The sequence below is a fragment of the Grammomys surdaster genome, unplaced genomic scaffold (assembly GCF_004785775.1).
Source record: "Grammomys surdaster isolate TR1022 unplaced genomic scaffold, NIH_TR_1.0 364, whole genome shotgun sequence".
NCBI classification, from domain to species: Eukaryota; Metazoa; Chordata; class Mammalia; order Rodentia; family Muridae; genus Grammomys; species Grammomys surdaster.
The window spans coordinates 1,349,283-1,369,973 of NW_021604783.1; the positions used below are offsets into that span (position 1 = coordinate 1,349,283).

General features: G+C 47.3%; 2 protein-coding genes across 5 annotated transcripts in view; both read left to right on the top strand.

Moving 5' to 3' along the window:
- Gas7 (growth arrest specific 7) overlaps nucleotides 1-5,966 on the top strand; it is a 234,896-nt gene extending 228,930 nt beyond the window's left edge. For all 4 annotated transcript variants that reach the window (XM_028780144.1, XM_028780147.1, XM_028780145.1 and 1 more), the window contains exon 14: nucleotides 222-5,966. In XM_028780144.1, the coding sequence (XP_028635977.1) occupies nucleotides 222-335 (114 nt within the window). In that variant the 3' untranslated portion in view covers nucleotides 336-5,966. The remainder of the gene's footprint in view (nucleotides 1-221) is intronic.
- Nucleotides 5,967-11,208: 5,242 nt separating this feature from the next.
- On the top strand, nucleotides 11,209-18,734 carry Rcvrn (recoverin). Its single transcript, XM_028780035.1, has 3 exons — nucleotides 11,209-11,671; nucleotides 15,768-15,879; nucleotides 18,254-18,734. Exons 1-3 carry the CDS (start codon nucleotides 11,291-11,293, stop codon nucleotides 18,367-18,369), a joined length of 609 nt encoding a protein of 202 aa, XP_028635868.1. The 5' UTR covers nucleotides 11,209-11,290; the 3' UTR covers nucleotides 18,370-18,734.
- Nucleotides 18,735-20,691: the final 1,957 nt, after the last annotated feature.

Below are 20,691 nucleotides of genomic sequence, written 5' to 3' on the forward strand. Positions count from 1 at the left end.
AGGACAGCCAGCCCTCTTCTCCAGGCCTGGGGTCTGCAGACTAGCTCTGCCTCTCACAGCACTCTGCACACCCTCACTCTCATACCAACTCCATGGAGCCCTGGAACCTTCTAGAAAGGATAATTTGAGGTGGCTTTCCAACTGCAGCAGCATGGGACACAAGAGACATGCAGTTTAGCGGCCACATCTGACAGTGACTCTTCCTCTGTGTCCCCTTGCAGACAGTCGAGCCAGTGGACCAACTGCTGCGGAAAGTGGACCCAGCCAAAGACAGAGAGCTATGGGTCAGAGAGCACAAGACAGGCAACATCCGCCCAGTGGACATGGAGATCTAGAAATGACTGTATGGTCCCGGGGGTCCTGCTGAGGAGAGGGGCTGGGGTCCCATGGAGGAGGGGCTGTATCTGCCCTATTACCTGCTAACCTATCCACTGAGGAGGAAAAGAGTCACTGATTCCAGAAGGAGGGCCCAGCAGGGGCTCCCCAATATTCCCAGCCCATAATGATGGACCCACAGCCCTGATTTCACCTCGAAGACTGAAGGCTTCCCTCTAACTCCCATGCTGTGCTTGTCACTCTGAGAACCAACTGAGGCTAGAACCCTGGGGTCCCTGCTGAGTTCCACAGGGGTGACCATCGCACACCTGTGCCCCATGTATCCAAGGCCTATCCTCTAGTGGGATTGTAATCTCCAGGACTATGGTAGAGGAAGGGGGGTGTCTCTGTCTCCAAACAATGTCAGGATCAGAATCAAGGACAGGAAGCAAAGTGAAGTTCACATCCCGCACCCATGACCTTTTTCAGTCCTCCCTACTCCCCCCTTTGCATTCTGGGAGCCCACAAGAGGGGTGGGGTTTCTTCCCAACCCAAATCTGGAGAGGTCAAAATGGAACTACCTCAGTTGGCACAAACAGATCATGGCTCCCGTCAGTCTCAGATTCCAGATCTGGCATTTGAGATGTGAATTTTAGATTCAGATCAGGCATTGGCTCTAAAGTCTACCACAAAGTCTCAATCTACCCTTTCCTCAACCTCTTTCTCAAGGAGGAGATTCCCCCACCTCACCCTGATAGCCCTTTCCAGACTCAATAGAGGATGTTATCCCAAGTCCTCAGACGGCTGTATGCATGTTCAAAGGCTTTGCGGGTGAAGTCTCATAAAATCTTGTTTGCCACATGCCCTGCCCCGCCCCTCAACACTATGACAGCCTTGACCAGCACTCTGCCATGCTGACTACAGACCATGTGCAACAGCAGTGGTAAGAGTCAGGTTTGGTTATTCTCTAGAATGACTCCAGCTGTGGGTGTGCCCAACGAGGTAGGAACTGCTGTCCCCCTTACTGCCATTGGTCAGTGGTGCAGATTCTCATGATTGTAGATGGTTGCCACCCAGGAAGCCAAGAGACTTTGGGGAGTCACACAGTGAGTGGGGGCAGGGCAAATTCTAGCTGGGAACTTCCGCCGGGGGTTGTGGGGCATTTTTCCTCATCCTTCCCACAGATGACTTTGTATTTGACCTGTCTATCTTCTCAAAGGGCAGAGTCCTCTGAGCACCACTCACATCTATCCATCTCACATGCTCATTGCAGATAGCTTACTAATCTTGGACCTTTTGGCAGCCCGTCCACAGAACCATCGCTCATGGTTGTTGGCAAGATGCCTAATACACTAAAGCAAACTAAGCACTGTCACTTTTTCTTACTGAAACATCTCCACCATAAAGGCCAGCATGAGGACATTTTACCAACTTGTGCTCAGCATGGAGCGTGACACCAGCCTCTGATATTAGGACATCATTTCTTGGTTTCCTTATTAAAAACAAAAAAAAATGGGTGCTAGTGGTAATTTGCTTTGTGGCTTAGCAACCTAATTTGTGAGAGACGGTCAAATTCTAAGTCTTGTCATGCACAGGGATTTTGGGTATCACAATGTGGCTCACAACTTTGTTCCTTCACACACTCCCACCCAAAAGGTTCAGAATTCCCTAAGATGCCACTTCCCCCAGCATAACAGCAGTTGGCTGATGTGAGTCAATTCTGTCTGAGGCCATTCTCTTTTTGTTGTCACCTTACTTCCTTTTTAATCTAGCCATACATACCTTTCCCTTCTTTTATCCCCTTCCTTCCATTGTTCATTCATGAAGAGTTTTGTTAGAGGCAAGCAATCTGTAATCTTTCATCTGAAAACAGGCTACAGCTCTGTCTTTCGAAGAAACCCTTAAATGTCCTGTGTAGACTCTTTGCCTCTTAGTGAGATAGACTTAGCACTCCTCTCGGATACTCTGCCCATTTGAGTTCTCAGTAGTACCAGCTATATGCTGGTTCATGTGCATCTGGTTTATGTGCATTTGAGGTCTCAGTGGTCCTGGCTGTACGCTGGTTAACATATATCTGTTCATTTGCACACTCATTTTCTCAGTGAACGCTAGAAACTGGGTGCTGAGTGCTGGAACTAGCCTTGTGTCTAGGAGGGTGCCCTTCAACTTGCTCCATCCCCAGGTAGACAGGTGTGTTCTGATGCTTCTGGACAGAAGGAACAATGCATTTTCCATCCTACCCACTGAGATTGTTGAAGTATTAACTATGCTAAGAGATCTCGACACAGCAGTGAGATCTGAGTCTCCTTACTACCAAATTCTCGGCTCACACGCAGCTTCAAGTTCTGAAATGGCTTCAACTGGTTTCCAGTATTTTGTCTCCTTATACTACAAACAGGGAGAGTAAGAACATGGAGGAGGTGGGTGCCTGGAAATGATACCCAGAACTATGATCATGACAGAGCAAGTGTCCAGCTACCCTCATAGCACCCAGTGAATGAAATCAAGAAGGTGATGAAGAGCAAGAACCTGAAAGTACTTACTGAGCTGAGTGTTCAAGCTGCTGTGGTGGTCTTTAGTCTCTGTGTGGTGCTGGGGACCCAACCAAGAGTCACGTGTTTAGACCAGTGTTTTACCACTTAGCTACACCCAGGTCAGCTACCTTGCTTTTATGAACACGTCAGTCTGAGAGGATCTGGCTGGGTTTATTAAGAGTGGGCGAGCATCCATTGTCCAGGCTAAGAGCAGCAACAGCCCTTTCTACCTGCCCCCACCTAGGAGTGCCAAGGCACTTAAGCTTTGTCTGAAAAACCCTGATTTAAAAAAAAATTCTCTAAAATGAATGATGTTCAAAAAAAATGGGTTAGTTGCCATGACAACCTCCAGGAAGAGATACTTGTTTCCCTTCATTATTTTCTAGTACTTTTGAACAGTCCCACAGTGTACAGGCCATTTGAAAGATGTGGCTGGCAGTCCTGGGCTGTCTCTGCTATGGGGGCCACCTTTCTACCTCCACACAAGACCCTGTTGACTCAGAAGGATTTCTGCAATGGTTGATTAATAGCTGAAGCAAAGTATACAAATTTGTGACAGGGGTTTGTGTATATTCCCTCTGTGAAATCCAGCCAATTATCAGGGTAGTAGATGGGTGCGAGAGAATCTTGGCTAAGCCAAAGCCCCTTCATGGAAATACAAGCCATAAAATTCAAAAGGTGTCAAAAGACCTTGGCTTGTTTGGTGGTTTGCTCCCGTCTGTGAGTAGACTTGACAAGAAGAATTTAAACAGGAGTCTGAAAACCTGCTATTACTAGGAAGCTAAGAAAGGCATTTTACAGATATAAAGTAGGGGAGCGGGTCAGCCGCCTGATGGTCTAGCCTGGAGACCCCCTCATTGCCAGAGTTGTTACCATGCCACAAAGCATCTCTCCACCTCCCTTTTCAAGGTGATTGAGGAATGATTAAAATATAGTACAAATCACCCTTTCAAGGAATGCAGTTCTACAAACAGATCTTTTCAACCACAACCAAGTTGGGTATGCCACCATGTCAATTCCCCTTTTCCCACCCCTGATCTAGCAACCAGTTCAATGTTCTATCCCCATAATTTTACCTTTTTCTACAATGCCATGTAAATGGAGTCACACTGATACAACCTTCTGGGTCAGCCATGATGTCATGTGTGTCAGTAGAAGGTCCCCTTTCTCTGCTGACTAGTAGTCTATCATATGGATAGGCCCCAGATTTCCTTAGTTTTAAAATGAGTTTTTTATGCCCTGGAAGTCATAGTCCCAGATCTCCAGTTTGTTTGTATAACTGCTTCCAACCCACTGCTACCCGTGTTACTGGGTCTCCCACCCAGACACCAGCTGTTCCTTCCAGTTGGTGATTCTAGTTTTGGGTTAATGAAGAAAACAGGAAGGGGCAGCAACAGACTGTCACTCTCCGTTGCTGCAGCAGTAAATCTCTCAGTACAAGAAGACCCTCTCCCTCAGGGGGCTGTCACCTCAGTCCTCGGTGGCTTTGTATTTTATTGAACATTGACCCTTGGGTATAGCTTGACCCTTCCCCAAATCTGTTTTACCATCTGTCATTTGAGGGTGCTTGTTCTAAAAGGCCTATGAGTCTTTCACCTCCTGTGTCTTCCCCCCCATTGCCTATTTGCACCCTATGCACGTGGTCATACATAAGCTGAGTCGTCTCCACAGCTGTGGCCAGAAATCCTCACGATGGGCACTTTTCTAGGTAGATCCAAATGGAATTAATTCATGTCACAAACTGAGAGAATTACTTAGTTCCTCTCAGAATCCCTGAAGGAACTGTAAGTCAGTACCAGCCGCTTCTGGGTCTGTCCCAGGAGTGAGGACAGCCATAAACACAGAGTCAGCTGATCAAGCCCTTCTTGCTCACTGTAGTTTGATTTGCCAGCAGTCATCCTGAGACTAGCTTGAACCTATACCTGTGCGATAGTGGCAGAGGTAAGACCAAGTTCAGTGGAGGCCAGGCCAGGCTGAGGGTGGAGCCCTCTGGGACCTAGTCCTCTAAGCTGTCTTGGTCAGGTGCTGCTGAGTGAAAGGTGGAGCCTATAGAAGGCTCTTGGGAAGCTCCAGGTAGACGGAAATGTTCCTAGGTTCAGGTGAGAGCCAGATCTGGGGACTCAGAACACAAGGGTCTCAAGATAGGAGGCAAAGCTGCTATTCCCCTGAGGTGGAGGGGGCTTTTCTAACCCCTCAACTGCTGGTTAACCATTTCTGAGGTGAAGGACCTGCTTCTCAAGGGGCAGGCTCTATTGGGAGCCCAAGATCAAGGCTCCCCTGCCCTGATCTTCTAGTGTTGAGTGTAGCTTTCGGGGACTGAACTATGGAGACTTGGGTTGGGAGTATGGATGGCCTTTAGACCTTTTCTGGGTGATAAGAGGGATGTGGGCCCTTTGTGTTTAAGGAGAGTTTCTAATGGGGCTGTGCTGGTAGAGTTCGAAGGGCCAGAGCCACAGTATGGCACCAAGGCAGAAAGGAAGAGCTGAGACGGGCCCTGCCCTGTTCCCAGTCTGTCCTGCATCCTAAGGTCACACCCTGTCAGGACTTCTATGTGCTCACCTGTCCCTTCCCGCAGCTTCCTCAACAGACAGGTTCTTGGACCCAGGCACCAACATTCTAAGGGACACCAGCCAACCTGGGTGAAGGCCCAACTCTGTACGTCTTCCCTTCCCTGGGGAAAGAGATGTTCAGAAGCATTCCCTTGCAACCTGAGTACATCAGCGAACCCCATGAAAGTGGAATTTTCTAACAAAATAAACTTGCTCGTTTGGTCTGTTTTCTGTAACTTTTGCTAAATACTTTATACATTTTTAATGTTGTAAAGCGGTGTCTCCTGCCAGAGCTCCTCACCCAGGATGAATGTGTTTACTCCACGCTGTATATCTTTCCATGCTCCGGCTGCCTGGACCAGTAAATAAAATGGATGTAATATAAGTTGTAAGTAACATTGTCAAGACTCAGATCCCAATGGAGGCTGCATGCCTCTCCCACCCCATGATAGCACCTGTGTGTATTAATTCTGAAGAATTAAATGTTTAAATTAGAGTTTAAATGTTGACAGCGTTTGCTATGTATAATTGCCCCTACACCATTATAAAGTGTCTTCAGGAATTTCAATGCCATCTTTTTTTTTCCTCCTTCAGTTACACGTACACTTGAGATGCTTAGATTCATCCCACGAAAAATAAACTCTCGAGAGACAATGGGTCCCATAGGGATCCTCTTTCCTAGAAGGACACACACTTTTCCTTCCTACAGGAGGTATGGACATTCCTCCTGGGCTCTACACACCAGTGATGGGTTCAGTCCTGATGACGTAGCAAAAAAACAGAGGACATTTGGACATGGATGCCCAGATGGACACAATGCTACTGGTCCTAGCCTTGTGCACCCCACCCCTAATGTCCTGCTTCCCTTCTACCTTCAGTGTTGCTGCTATTGTCTCTTTATGCTTCCATTCATTCATGTATTCAACAACCATTCACTGTGCATTTCATGCCACTCTCCTCTCTGAGCGCGGGGAATACATCAGTGAATGGAAAAAGCAGCTCTGCCTTGATGCTTTCTAGATAACAGGACCAGATAGAAAAAGCCCAGAGAGCTATGGGTATGGCTCTGAGCAGCTGCAGAATATGAAGTGTGGAGGGACCAGGATGGCAAGGCTGGGGGTATGTACCAGAGTAATTGGAGTGGCTCTGGGGAGAAGGTCTCAATAGACTAGAAACAAACAGACCAGGGATTGAGGTGGGGATGAGTATGGGGGCTAACAAGTCTCTGTGAAGAAAGTCTAGACCAAGAAGAAGCCATGCTAAATGTTTGAGGCCAGTGTGGCAGGAACAGAGGAGAAAGCTAAGAGGACCCACTCAGGGAAATGGCGCCAGGATGGGACAGGGAAGATCTACAGGGATACACTGAGGATGTAAGCATCTTCACTCTAAGTACTAGGACTGCAGCGGGTGTTCGCACAGGTGGGTTTGGTAGATTAATTAGGACCTGGATGTTCTTTGGAGGTACGGCCAAGGTCTTGCCAGATGGAAGTGGATTGTGGCAAGCGGCAACATTCTTAGTTAACTGAGAATCTGGTCCAGGCAGGAGGGTTAAGCAGCCATTACCCACAGCAAGGGTGGCTATACTTGAAAGCCCTTACCAAGCTGAACCCTCACTGTTTCCATTCCCTTCTCCCTGCCATTACAGACCGTTTGAAGTTCTGACTCCAGACCAGGGGGTGTCAAGGGTCACCTTCTCCTTGGCTCAGAGCAGGGGATGTGGACGGATGTGGTGAGGGCTGGGGTCTGAGCCCATAAACAGCTGAGCTTTGCTTGAGGATGGCAGGATGGGCCTCTAGGGAGCACAGGGTGCTTGGTCCAGGCAAGACCAAGAGGAGTAACACAAATGGCCTTCTCCCCTGTAGGGACAGACATTGATCTTCCTTAGGGGCACAGGGCAAGGTTATTGGCCCAACTCAGACTTAACAAATGGGCTTATCTCCTTGCAAATTTGTTTGGCTAAGGAGCATGCATGCTCCTTCTGATACAAGATGTTTATGCAGGTTTTCAAACAAACCTCCATCCAGGTCATGACCCCTCATTCTCAGCAGCATCAACACAGCTGCCTGTGGTCTTTCCTGGGATTCCCTCCTGCAGGGGTGGGAGGGTCCCTCCAGGGCACGGCAACCTGAAGAATAGAGACTGGACCCAGCTGTATCCCACCTACTTCCTCCTGGATGAAAAGAAAGGGTCTCTGTCAGATCCTCCCACCCCAATCTGAAGTCATGTGACTCTTCACTGTCAGCTGTTCCATTGCCATAGCAACCCCAGATCCTCATCTATGAAAATGGAGAGTCTGGCCTCTACAGTCAGCCTCGGAGAGCGTGAGAGCAAGCAGAGAGTGAGAGGAAGAGAACCAGTGGACTAGGAAGAGAGGAGGGAGGGAGGGAGAGATGGAGGAAGGGAGGGGCAGGCAGGCTGCAGCTGTGTTATACAGAGCCAGGCTTGCCAGGTTTCTGACTTTGCCATTCAGGAACAGTATAAATCAAGACCAGAGACGAGTCTTCAGAGCTACCTTTTTTACATGTGACATGGTGGCCTTGCCTCATACGCCAGCTTATAAAGACAGACAGACACCCTGAAGGTACTATAAGATGGATGGATGGATGGATGGATGGATGGATGGATGGATGGATATTATTAGTGCATGAGTGTGTGAAAGTCAGAAGACAGCAGATTCTCCTTTCCTTGTATGGGTTTCATGGATCAAACTCATTGTCAGTCTGGCAGAGAAATGTGTTTACAGTGTCCTATGCCTGGTTCACCTGGAGGTGCTTCTCACCGCCTCTCAGAACAAGGGCTGGAGGCAGCTGGTCTCACTTTCCTCCTTTCACTAAAGGAAGTGTCAGGCTACACTGCTATTCCATAGTTGCATGTGCTTCCAGCACAGTGCCTGGGGTGAGTGGGTGAGTGGATGTTCAGTGTGGCTGGCCCATTTCTAACCAAATGCCTCCTGCAAAGGCAGTAACAGTCCAGGAGGGAAAGCATTCCTACTAAGAAATAATATTCTCTCCTAAGCTGTGGGAAAAGAGAACTTATACACACACACACTCACACACGCACACGCACACACCATACATAAATGTTTTAAGAAGTTGTAATGTCAGTGCTTGGGGGTATTCTGCAGTTAAGAACAATTGCTATACAATCAGAATCCACATAGAAAAGCAGGTGTGGCTATGCATGAGTCTATAACCCTAGTGTGAGCAGAGACAGGAGGGGCACTGGGCTTGCTGGACACCAGCCTAGCTCCAGGTTCATTAAAAGACCCCCTCTCGAAGAGTAAGGCACAGGGACAGACCAGAACACCTGCATCACCGCTGACCTCTATGTGGATGCCTACGCTCACACACGTGCACATATGTGCTCAAGCACTGCACACATCACCCCATCTACACACACTAAAAAAAAAAAAAATCCTTAATATACGATTTCAGCACTTGTTTTCTGGGGTTTAAAGATCTTGTAACATTAATCTGATCCCGGAGTGGGAAATCCACCTCCAACTCAGATTTTCTTCCTATACGTTCACAGCACAAGTCACCTGTGATCCCAAAGGGTGTGGGACTTTTACACACACACACACACACACCTTCAAGAAGCAGTTATTGTGCCATGGTCAGCAGCTAGCTGCCATCTAGTCCAAACAGCCCTGACAATGTGAATCATGGTAAGCAATGGACCCTGCAGGCTAAGGGCCCTGTCCCCAAGGCAGCCCTCACTTCACACAACCAGCCCCAAGTCCAGGCCTCCATGATAAAACAAGGTCCTTCTGAAATAAACATTTTCTCACCCTTCATCCTATAGGGTAGGGCAGTGTGCTGGCTACTTTCATGTCAACTTGACACACGCTAGAGTCATCAGAGAGTGGTGAGCCTCAGTTGAGAAAATGTCTCCATAATATCAGACTTCAGGCCATCCTGTAGAGTATTTTCTTATTTAATGGTTGATGGGGGAGAACCCAGCTCATTGTAGGTGATGCTGCCATCACTGGGTTGGTGGCCCTGGGTTCTATAAGAACCCAGGCTGAGCAAAGCCATGGGGAGCAAGCCAATAAGCAGCACTCCTCCACGGCCTCTGCATCAGGTTCCTGCCCTGCTTGAGTTCCTGTCCTGACTTCATCCAGTGGTGAAGAGTGCTGTCAAAGTGTAAGCCAAATAAATCCTTTCCTCTCCAAGTTGCTTTTGGTCACGGTGCTCCATGGCAGCAATAGCAACTCTACCTAAGACAGGCGAATTCTTTGCAGCCCATTCCTAAGCAGAAAAGCAGGGAAAGAATATGAGTTTAGTTCCTGGGGATGCCTTGGAAAAGAGAAACCCTAGTTTGCAGGGTCAGCGTTGTATGGAGGACCAGGTAATAGGATGGCACCGGAGGGAAGGGATGGGTTTTGCTTTCTAAAATTCATTGTACCCCCAAAAGTAGTCTCTAAGGAAATAGCAAGGGCAGCCATGAATAATGCATAAACACAACACCAAAATCTATCTAAATATTACAACCCCTGAGACTACACTCAAACGACACATTCACTTTTGCCAGTGTGACAGGCCTCTCTGTACCTTGCCACCTGCCTGCCCACTCCTCCTGGGCAGCTTTATTTTACTTTTGTTACTTAGGAACGGTAACAACAGTGCTTGACTTACAATGGAGACTCACAGTGGACCAAGGTCCCTGTGACCCAGTCTTATGTTGAATATACCATAAGTAAAAATGTATAGAGTTCATCCAGCACACTGGACTTTGTAGCTCAGGCTTGCCCACCTCAGTCTGCTCAGAACACTCATGTTGGAATAAATCCTGAAGAAATAATCTCCTGTGCTTGTATAAAACATGCTTTGGTACTGTGGTAAAGCAAAACATTTAAACTGTGGTAGATTAAAAACATTTAAACTGTGACAAGGTTAAAACATTTAAGTGAGCTGGAGCTGTGTGTGTGTTGTACATGTATGTGTGTGTGCATGTACATGTGTGTGAATGTACATGTCAGTGTATGTGTGTGTGCATGTACATGTGTCTATGTATATGTGTGAATGTGTGTATGTGTGTATATGTATATATGTGTAAATATGTCTCTATGTATGTGTGTGTGTATGTATATGTGTATATGTGTGTATGTATATGTGTGTATATGAATATGTGTGTATGCATGTACATGTGCTTATGTATATGTATGTATATGTGTGTATAAGTATGTATGAATATACATATATGTGTGTGTCTGTGTTTATGTGTGTCTGTATGTATCTGTGTGTGTGTGTGTGTGTGTGTGTATTCAGCACCTCCTCCAGCCAGTTTGAGCTATTTTGTACTGCTCTGGCAATGGGGATGGCACCCCACAGAACACAAGCTTTCCCTATCTGGCACTCCTGTTCTGGCAGACAGTTTGGGGTTTACCAGCAGAGGTGAGGGAGGATGCCATCAGAGAGTGGTGGATAAAAGGCCTTGCTGAAAAGGTGAAGTCTGGGCCCAAATGTGACAGGGGGGAAGATTAGAAAAGCCTGCATGCAGATATAGGTTAAGTGGAAGAGCTGCCACTAGACCCTCAGCCCCTAAACCACTGCATTATAAGGTCCCATAGGTACCCCTCAGATGGGGAAGACAAACCGGAACCAGTGTGGCTCTTTGGGGGCTTGGGTGCCAGAGAGTACTTGGTTCAAGGGTCCCTCGTTGTTCCTTTCTTCTCAGCAAGCACGGGAGAGGTAAGTGCCTGCTCTTGGCTCTTTATTTTAATCTCAGGAGGGTTCTGTGCCCCTCCTCCCTCCAAGGACTGGGCAGAACTGGCTGCAAATCCCCCCTAATCCATCAGCACCTGGGTCTCCATCCCACAGCAGCACAGCCTCGTTAGCCAGACGACCACACTTGTCCCTCCCGCCCCCACGGCGCCCACTCTCCCTCGTCATGGGGAACAGCAAGAGCGGGGCCCTGTCCAAGGAGATCCTGGAGGAGTTGCAACTGAACACCAAGTTCACAGAGGAGGAGCTGAGTGCCTGGTACCAGTCCTTCCTGAAAGAGTGCCCTAGCGGCCGCATCACGCGGCAGGAGTTTGAAAGTATCTATTCCAAGTTTTTTCCGGACTCCGACCCCAAGGCCTACGCGCAGCACGTGTTCCGCAGCTTCGATGCCAACAGCGATGGTACGCTGGACTTCAAGGAGTACGTGATCGCTCTGCACATGACCACAGCGGGCAAGCCCACGCAGAAGCTGGAGTGGGCCTTCTCGCTCTATGACGTAGACGGCAATGGGACCATCAGCAAGAATGAAGTGTTGGAGATTGTCATGGTCAGTGAGTCTCTGTCCCTGCTTGCCTGTGTGGGATGGGGAGGAGGCTGCAGATGCTGTGTAGTCCAGTGGAGTGGGGGCTGGCCAGAGGCTAGGAGAAGTGGGTGAAGGATTTTCAACATACTGAGAGGAATAGAGGGCAGGCACCTCCCTGCAGCCGTCATCTGCATCCCAACCAACAATCTGAGTGTTTTCTAGTAAACACCGTTTAAAATTCCCCTCCCTTCCTCAATCCACCCCTAATCTCCGCTCTGTCCTGCCTCCTTTGTTGCCTTTCTCCTTTGACTTTTCTCCCCTCCTTCCTTCCTCTCTCCTGTTCTTTTCCTCCCTTCTGATCTCCTCCCCCCTTTCCTCCATATTTCTCCCTCCTTCCTCCCCCTTTCTCCCTTCCTCTCTTCCTCTCTTGCCTTCCTCTTTCTTTTCTCACACATTTTCCCTTTTTTTTTTTTCATTAAAGTCTCCAATTTCTTTCAGCAGCACACATTCAGACTGCACAATAGTAAAACACGTATGTTCAAGTTAGAAAGCAGAGAGAGACCACATGGGGACACAAAATCTAGATTCTGATCCTGATGTGTTCGTTCCCTAATTCTGGTATGGTGGACCCCTAGGCAGGGCTCCCCAAGATTCTCACCCTGCAAGACCTTACAGATGAGTTTTCCATCTCCTCTCCTTTCTGTCTACAATAGTTATGAGTATTTTGGGGGTCTCACAATTAGTTTTATTTTTAATCTAATATATAAGTAGTCTGTGAAATTTACAGATGATGAAAAAGAAAGGTAATATTGCCGACTAAAACCTAAAGTATGTAACCAATGTACTTTCAGTACATTGCTCCATGCCTTTCCAGGATTTTAAGACAAATCTGGAACCCTAGCATATTAACATGTGTTTTTCCGCATGACCTTTCTAATACTCTCTTATTGTGAATATTTTCTATCCCATCACAAATTCTTCAGAAACAGTCTGGCAGTTTCTGGCAGTCTCCCTGTGCAGCTCAGGCTACCCTTAAGGCTATCCTTAAGTTCTCAGCCTTCTTCCCTCTGTCTCCATGGTAACTGGGGTTACCGCTGCAAACCACCGCAGCCAGGTAAAAAGTATTTCTAAGAGCCCCTTAAAATTCTACCCTATGGAAATGTCATAAGGTCACTCAAGTGTTCCCATAGTTTTAGACATTAGAGAATTTCAATTCCCCCCACATGATGCCACTTATAGCCACAGTCTTCCGATTCCTCCTGTCCCTGTCACTTGCGTTATTTTTCGAATTCCATTCCTGTTAGAAGGAACACTATGCTTCATATCTCATCTAATTTTGGGTGCATTTGTAATCATGCTTTTCCTTGTAGGATTCTTCCCCCCTTATTAGGACAAACCACAAACATGATAGCAAAGCCAGTGTAGCTGGAGGCAGACTAGGTCATCCCTGGAATAGGGGCCAACAAGGGATGCTCTCACTGTCTGTGGAGCAAAGCCTGTAGAACAACTTCCTTTGGATTAGTTTTGGGGTCCTTGGGTGGCATGGAATGGGGACCAATTCAAATCTACCTAAAGAGGGATAGGTTGATGCTCTTCTAGAAATAAAGGGAAGGAAATGATCATGGAGAGGAGGTAGGGAGGAGAGATGAGGCTGAGCAAAGGGTGTGAGGCCTTGCTAGTCACCGAGTCACAAGGTCACTGTGAGACCATCAGTCTAGAAGTCAGAACTAATGAGTTCTTGCACCAGCTCTGACACCAACTCATTATGTGAGCGTGGGAAATGCATATAACCTCCCTGGGACAAGGGCGAGGCTTTGATGGTTCCTATGGCCTTTCCCAGAACCCTGAAGGCTTGATTCCCTCCCACCCAAGCACCAACCAGCCCTCTGCTAGTATTTAGCCATCATGCCTGGACATGGTGCCAGTGGATCAGGAAAGAGGAACTCTGGGAGTTATCTGTACTTTAGTTCACTTCATTTCTGGGGATGTGTGTGCTATCTATAAAGCTGATTCCCTGACATACCAGGACTAATGTCCTTCTTGTCCTAGCACCAGTGGTCAAGGGCACTTCTTGGGACTGTTGACCTTCTGGAAGTCCAAGCTAAATTCACAGACATTACTACTCTTTTGTAATGCCTTTGAGTCTCCAGGGAGGCAGAGCTCTTGATCAGAGACTGCAGCCTCCCAGGACCTCATGTCAATGTACCCACACATACCCTGAGCCTGCCTAACACCCAAGGATCTACAGCCTTGAGTGTCCTTGCTGAGCTTGACTGGACCTGGTGTTACTGAACCAGTTGAATGCAAGAAGCCTGGTTATCAGAAGGAGAAGTAGGGGCCACCTTGTCCACTTCTCTGATTTCATAGACCAGGAGCATTTCCTTCTGGCTTTTATTCTTGATTGGAGAGAGAAGGGGCTGAAGGCGATCTATGAGCCCAAAGCTCAGCCTTTCTCTGGATTTCTCCATGGTACGAAGGGTCCCTGGCAGGCTGTCTGTGCCCTGTTCACATCTCCCTTTCCCCTCCCCAGCCTAGTCTACGCTTTTCAAAATGAGATGAGATGAGCACAGTTGGGTATGATGCAAGGAGGTAGGTTCTAGTACCAAGCTTGCCTGGGTTAGAATCTCTGCTTTCGTGGGTAACTTTGGGCAAGTTAGATGTTTCTGGGTTGGTTTGTTGTCTGCAAAATGGGACCAATAATTCCCATTCTGTAAAGTTGTCTTTTGAATTAAACTTTTTAAAAAAATGCTTACAAAAAGCAATGGGAGTGTTCAATAGACATTAGCCTTTATGATCATAAGCCAGCCCTGCTGAAGAACTGAGATTGCTCAGAGACCTAGCCGATGCTGTTGTTTGATTCTCTCAAGCCTATGGGCGATAAGGTCTGTGGTAGCAGCCCCAAACTCCAAACTCAGGGCTACTGTGGATTATTATTGGGAAATTTCTATTTCTTAGGGAGTTTTCTCTAAACAAAATTGTGCCATCTACTCAGAAAATTCAAACATTACATGAAAATGCAATTTTTCTTCCACAGTCACTGTCCCTTACAAAGGTTTCAAGGGTGCTGGTGATGCCAGTACCTTGTTCCTAGAAATTTTGATTCAGCAGAACATGTGGGCCTCCAGTAGGCACCTGGACTGTAACCTTCTTACTTTAGAGGGCATCTGATCCTGCAGGCTCTTTGGGCTCCAAGAAAGAGAAAGCATAATGTGCTATCCCAGTAATGGCCAAGGGCTTCCTTTTCTGCATATCCACATCAACACTTGTCTATTGTCTTTGTGTTTGACATGGGAATGTTTGTAGTTGTGTGCAGAAGATCAAGACTGGGCTTACTACATGCTAGAGCTTTAGCACTGAGCCATATCCCCAGCATCATCTAACAAAAGACACAGACAAGGCACACTTTTTCAAGAGTAGCTGCCCCAACAGGTATGAGGGAATAACTCACCGTGGTTTTGATTTCCGTTTCCCTAATGATTGATGGAGTTAGTTACTTTTCAAATGCTGGCCATTCCCCCCCCCCTTTTTTGATTTTAATTTCTTTTTAAAGAAATGTCTATCCCGTTCCCGTTCCCGGTTTTTAATCCAGTTACTTATTGTTTTGCTTGCTTTTGTGTGTGCTTGGTTTTGTTGTTTGTTTGTTTGAGATAGAGCCTCACTCTATAGTCCTCTGGCCTGGAACTCCCTGTGTAGACAAGGCTGCCTCTTTTATCCAAGTGCTAGGATTAAAAGTGTGCGTCACCATGCTCAGTGTCATTTATCATTTTAGCATTGCATTGTAGCTGTTCTTTAGATATGTTAGATACTAATCCCTTATTAAATTAATCCTTATCATCCTTGTAAATAGTTTCTCCCATCCCAAGGTTATCTTAGTTTGTTGTCTCCTCTGCTGCATAGAAGCTTCTTAAATTTTAATATAATCCCAATAGCTCAAAAACCGTCATTACAGCTGATGTCATGAGGCTTAGCTCCCTCTAGGAATTATATAGTTTGTGGCAAAAAATTGAGTCTTTAATCCATCTCAGGTAGATTTTTGTGTATTATGTGAAACATGGATTTCTCAGGGCCACCAAGCCCTCACTGCTCTTTGTGACGAGGTCTTTCCCTCCGTTTGCTACAGGCTATTTTCAAAATGATCAAGCCTGAGGATGTAAAGAACCTCCCAGATGATGAAAACACCCCAGAAAAGCGGGCTGAGAAGATCTGGGCTTTCTTTGGAAAGAAAGAAGATGGTGAGTTCCTCTGTCTTCATAACTTCTGATTTTACAGCTTCTTCTGTTTCCTGGAGACCTCAGCAGAATTCCCTCATCTGAGTCACAGGGTTCAGGCAGAACTGGGGGACACATCTTGTCACCACACTATCTTCCAAGGTCAGGAGCAAGGATTGGCCGTGTGCATCAGCAAGAGCTAGGAGCAAGTGCTCCTACTACCCTCCAGGTGATGCTGGCGATATGGATATCAGCATACCTCTGTTACTCACAAAACTCACTCACTACCTAGGGTTAGGCAGGAGGAAGAAAAACACTGCCTCCCAGGTTGGCAGTAAACTAGTGATCCTCCTGCCTCAGCATCATGAGTATTAGGGTGTCAGTTTGGGTAGCTTTTAACCCAGATTTGAGGGTCACTCATGCAAAGTCTTCAGGCTCATTGGCCATGTGTACACGATGGCAAGTTTAGGGGAATGCAACTGTTTCTCTCCTCCGGCTGCTTGCTCTCCAGATGCTCCCTCCACAGGGAGTGCAAGAGAACATGGAGACTCACCCATGAGAGACCTCAGAACTATCTAGGAAATTAGCTTCAATGACTCAGAAACCTCACCAAGAAGGGATTCGATTCCATTACATTGCTGCAAACTTACTGAGAGGATAGCAACCAAGGATAACTGAGGAGGGATCCAGGGGCTGGAAAAGTCCATATCATTGTGACCTGGCCCCAATCAGGGAAACAGGACAGGAATAGAGGACAAAGAGGAAGGACTGGTAAGAGAGTCCTAGGCTGTGGCACTCTAAGACAGTGCTGGCAAAGTCCATAGGTGTCTCACTGGGCCCCTCAGTGTCCCTGGTCCACTTTTTGGCTGTCTGGAAGCAGTCTTTAGAACTTGAGAGAAGGATGAATTCTACAATGTGTCAACTGGAGCCATTGGATCCAACACACACACACATACACACACACACACATACACACACACACGGAGAAGACAGACAGACGGACAGACAGACAGACACAGAGACACAGAGACACAGAGACACAGAGACACAGAGACACAGAGACAGACTGACTTGGTTCCAGACAGCCCCTACAGATTCATAGCCATACGAAGCTAGGTAATGAAGTCAAGTGGAATAGACATGGCTCCACCGGGAGACAAGAACTGGTAAACAGCCCAGAAGAGCCCTTGCGGTTTTCCCTGTGGTAATATGGAGCTTATTGGTACCATGTTATGTAATGTTCTTTTATTATTTTTAAAGAGATGTCTGCATCCGAGTTATTTAAAGCCCAAAGTGTCTCTGTAAATACAACACAGTGTGGCTCAAGCACATCTGCGTGGTTAGTGCTAGCCCCTTTTGTACTCTGAGGTGTACTCTTCTCAGGATACAAAACAAAGGTGGAGATGATCCATCCCCACTCCACAGTCAAATAGTGACATCAGAGGAAGTCCCTGGGGCAGGAGCAAGGTGAGGTAAGCAGACTCAGCAAGGGAGAGCAGGATGCACAGGGGTGCTCATCCTCAAGTGCCAGCTGTGTCCTCGCATGCCCCTGAAGGTGAATAACTCCTTCCATGTTGTACCTAGGCACATCCCTCACTCCATCTGCACCCAGCCCTATTGACACCTGCACCTTGAACACTAGACTTCTTTCTATATGGAAGTATCTTCTCACAAGACATGGAGTTTCCTGACAAGCTTCATCTCGATCTCCTTTCTGCTACACCCTTCCATCTGCAGTGTTTGTAACTCCAAAAACAATAGCATGAAGCACACAGAGGAAGGGTACATGCATTTAGCTGGGCAGAGCACACATTTGTACACACATACACACATGCACACACACGTGCCAATGGCTGGAGGCAGAGGACCTCCCCCCCCTCTTCATCCTCATCATAAATGAGGTAGAACAGATTGACAGATGAGAGACTACAACCAGAGGTAGCAGTCACAGAAGACAGAGGCCATGTCACCTTGGTGTCACAAGGTGGTCACACAAGAGACGTCTCTGCAAGCCAGGCTACCCATGGCATTGCCACTGTCCCCTGACCTCTCTTCATTCCCTTGAGGACAGTTCCTACTGCTGCACTGGGATTGTAGGCCTGCCTCTCTCATTCTAGGCTAGAGATATGGGATAATTATGAAAGCATATAAAAAGAAGTATTTATAATCGTTGATGATTTCAATGTGTAATAACCAGCAAAGCCAGAGCCCTGCCCAAGCAGAAAGCCAGCAGTATATGAGTGGGTCTTGGTATCTGGGAGGGTAGTGTGGGGCCCTGGGAATACTGAGCATTCAGTTTTTTCAAATAGTTTTACTGGGTGTGGAGGTTGGGTATCACCTTTTCTTTCACGGCTTGATTCAGCCCAGTCCTGACTGATGCTTCTCCTCCACTACACAGATAAACTTACTGAGGAGGAATTCATCGAGGGGACTCTGGCCAATAAGGAAATTCTGCGACTGATCCAGTTTGAACCTCAAAAAGTGAAGGAGAGGATAAAGGAAAAGAAACAGTGATGGGCACGGCTCGGCTCTTCCCCCACGCCATCCCCACACAAACACCTGCAGTGCGAGCATGCACGCATCAGCCTGCACACGCACACCCTGAGTCTGGAGAGGTGGGGAACCAAACCTCTCCCTGCCAACTGAAGGTCCTTAGCAGGACACAATTCCTGCTTCCTTTTGTCTTCAGTGTCCCACACACACACACACATCCTTACACATGCTACCTGTCTCCTTCCCCTGCCCAGGTAGCCCTGTGATAATCCCAAGCTTAGGGCATAGGAGTCCTAAATGTCAGCCCTGCTTAAGCTCCTTTGGGGATTGCTGGGTAAGAAGGTTCCAATAAATGCAAAAGGAGTCTGTTGCGAGTAAAACTCTAAGCCAGCTGGGATGCTGAAGGAGATGCATGTGGTCCTGAGTCCAGCTCTCCTGGGAGCTAAAGGTCCAGAGGGCAGGTGATGGATCTTGCTTCTTTTGGTTTGGTTTTTCAAGAGAAAGTCTCACCCTGGAGCCTAAGCTGATCTTGAACTCAGGAAAATCTACCTGCTTAAGTCTTCCTTGAACTATCATTATAAGCATGGGCCTCTCCACTAGGCTGATGGAGCTTGCAAGATACCAGGACCAAGGTTACCATGGTGACATGCAGAGTATTGAGGGAATATGTAATGCAAGAGGGACTGGCTTGTCAGAAACAATCAGAGAAGATATTTCCAAGGAAGAGATACATTCAGACCGACTCGCGGCAGACTGTAGCAGGAGATGGGTGGAAAGGGAAAAGTTTGCATCTCAGAGTGACTGACACAGCCCCAGAAGCAGGAAGGGACATCTCTGTTTCTAGAGAACTCTAATCCTGAAATGTCCCACCTTTGCCACTGTTAGGAAAGGTCTGTTTTTAGGAGCAAGCTTCTAGCAAGGTAGATATGACCCATGGGCAAGACTGGGGGACAAGGAGGTGACAGTGGTGGCCAGGGTTCAGGGGTAACTGACACCACATGAGAAAGGAGAGGAACAGGATGCCAATAAGTGTCTGGCTGGCTAAACAGCAGTAGCAGCTACCGAGATGGGAAACCTTGAGGGTGGCATTGATTTCAGGGAATTAACAGGAGCCCTGCCTGGTTGATGGAGCAGTGACGAATGAGCCATAGATGCTCCCAGGGCCCTCGTGGTGAAGACAGGGAAACAGAAGACATAAAGTCATAGAAGCAGCTTGCCCAAGGTCAGCTGGTTGATAAATAGAGGCTGGGCCAGTGAGTACCAGTATACATGGCTTTCTTGTAGTGCTAGGGCTGGGAACTAAAACTGCCTCAAATAGCTGCTCTAAGACCACAGACACACAGTGTAGAAAGCCTACTGATTCTCCAGCTTCAAGTTCCAAGATGAGATCAGATATATGGATACTCTGACCCACCCCCAACCTATACACGACCTGAGACTGGAGTGTCTCCTTTTGCTGATGTTTGGGGTGATCCATTCCAGCTCCCACAATTTATCCCTAGTGCTGTCCCAACCACCATTCCAGAGACATTACTCTTGTGAGAAAGAAAACAAGTCAATGAGCTCTTGTATGCTCTCTGTGAGTCAGGTGTGGTGTGGGGCTCTCTGTAAGTATTATTTTAGGGACTTATACAGCTGCAGTGTAGGTGAGAACACTGAGACCAGGGAGTGAGAATAGGACATAGGAGCAGTATACTAGAGCCTCTCTGATGATGCCAGGGTGCTCCCAGAAGTTTTACTCCTGAAGATGACAGCATCGTGAATCCTGGGATTGTTCATCATCTGTAGTGAAATAGAGGCACAACACACAGCACCACTGCCTGAGCAATTCAGGGATGGGGGAGTTATTGGGTAGAATTATCTATTTAAGTTGTTTCTCTGTGTAGAGATGGTGAGCAACCTGGGAGCCAGTGCAGGGAGAGGAAAAGGGCATTTAGTCTAGCCCATGGTGATTTAGCAATTCCCTCCAGACCTCTTTCCATCATCCCTTCCTTAATTAAGCCTCCTGGTGGAATATGAGATTGGGAGCTTCTTACTTTTATCTGAGGTCTGGACATCACTGTCACTTGAGTCTAAAAGAGCAGGCTGTCTAATCATAAAGTCTTCATGTCTCCTACAGATCCACCAATAAGTCCCTTAGTGCCTGGTGCCATTGCTGCCCCCAGGCACCAGATTTCCCACTACAGATACAGTTATAGGACTCTCCATGTGCTGCAAAGTCTACTGTAGGAGGCTCTATTAGAATAACTCCATGGTGGAAATGACATTTGTCATGAGAAGCAGCTTTTCTAGATTGGTCTATAACTTTGCTTCCCTCATCAGGCTTAGACTTTATCCATCAGT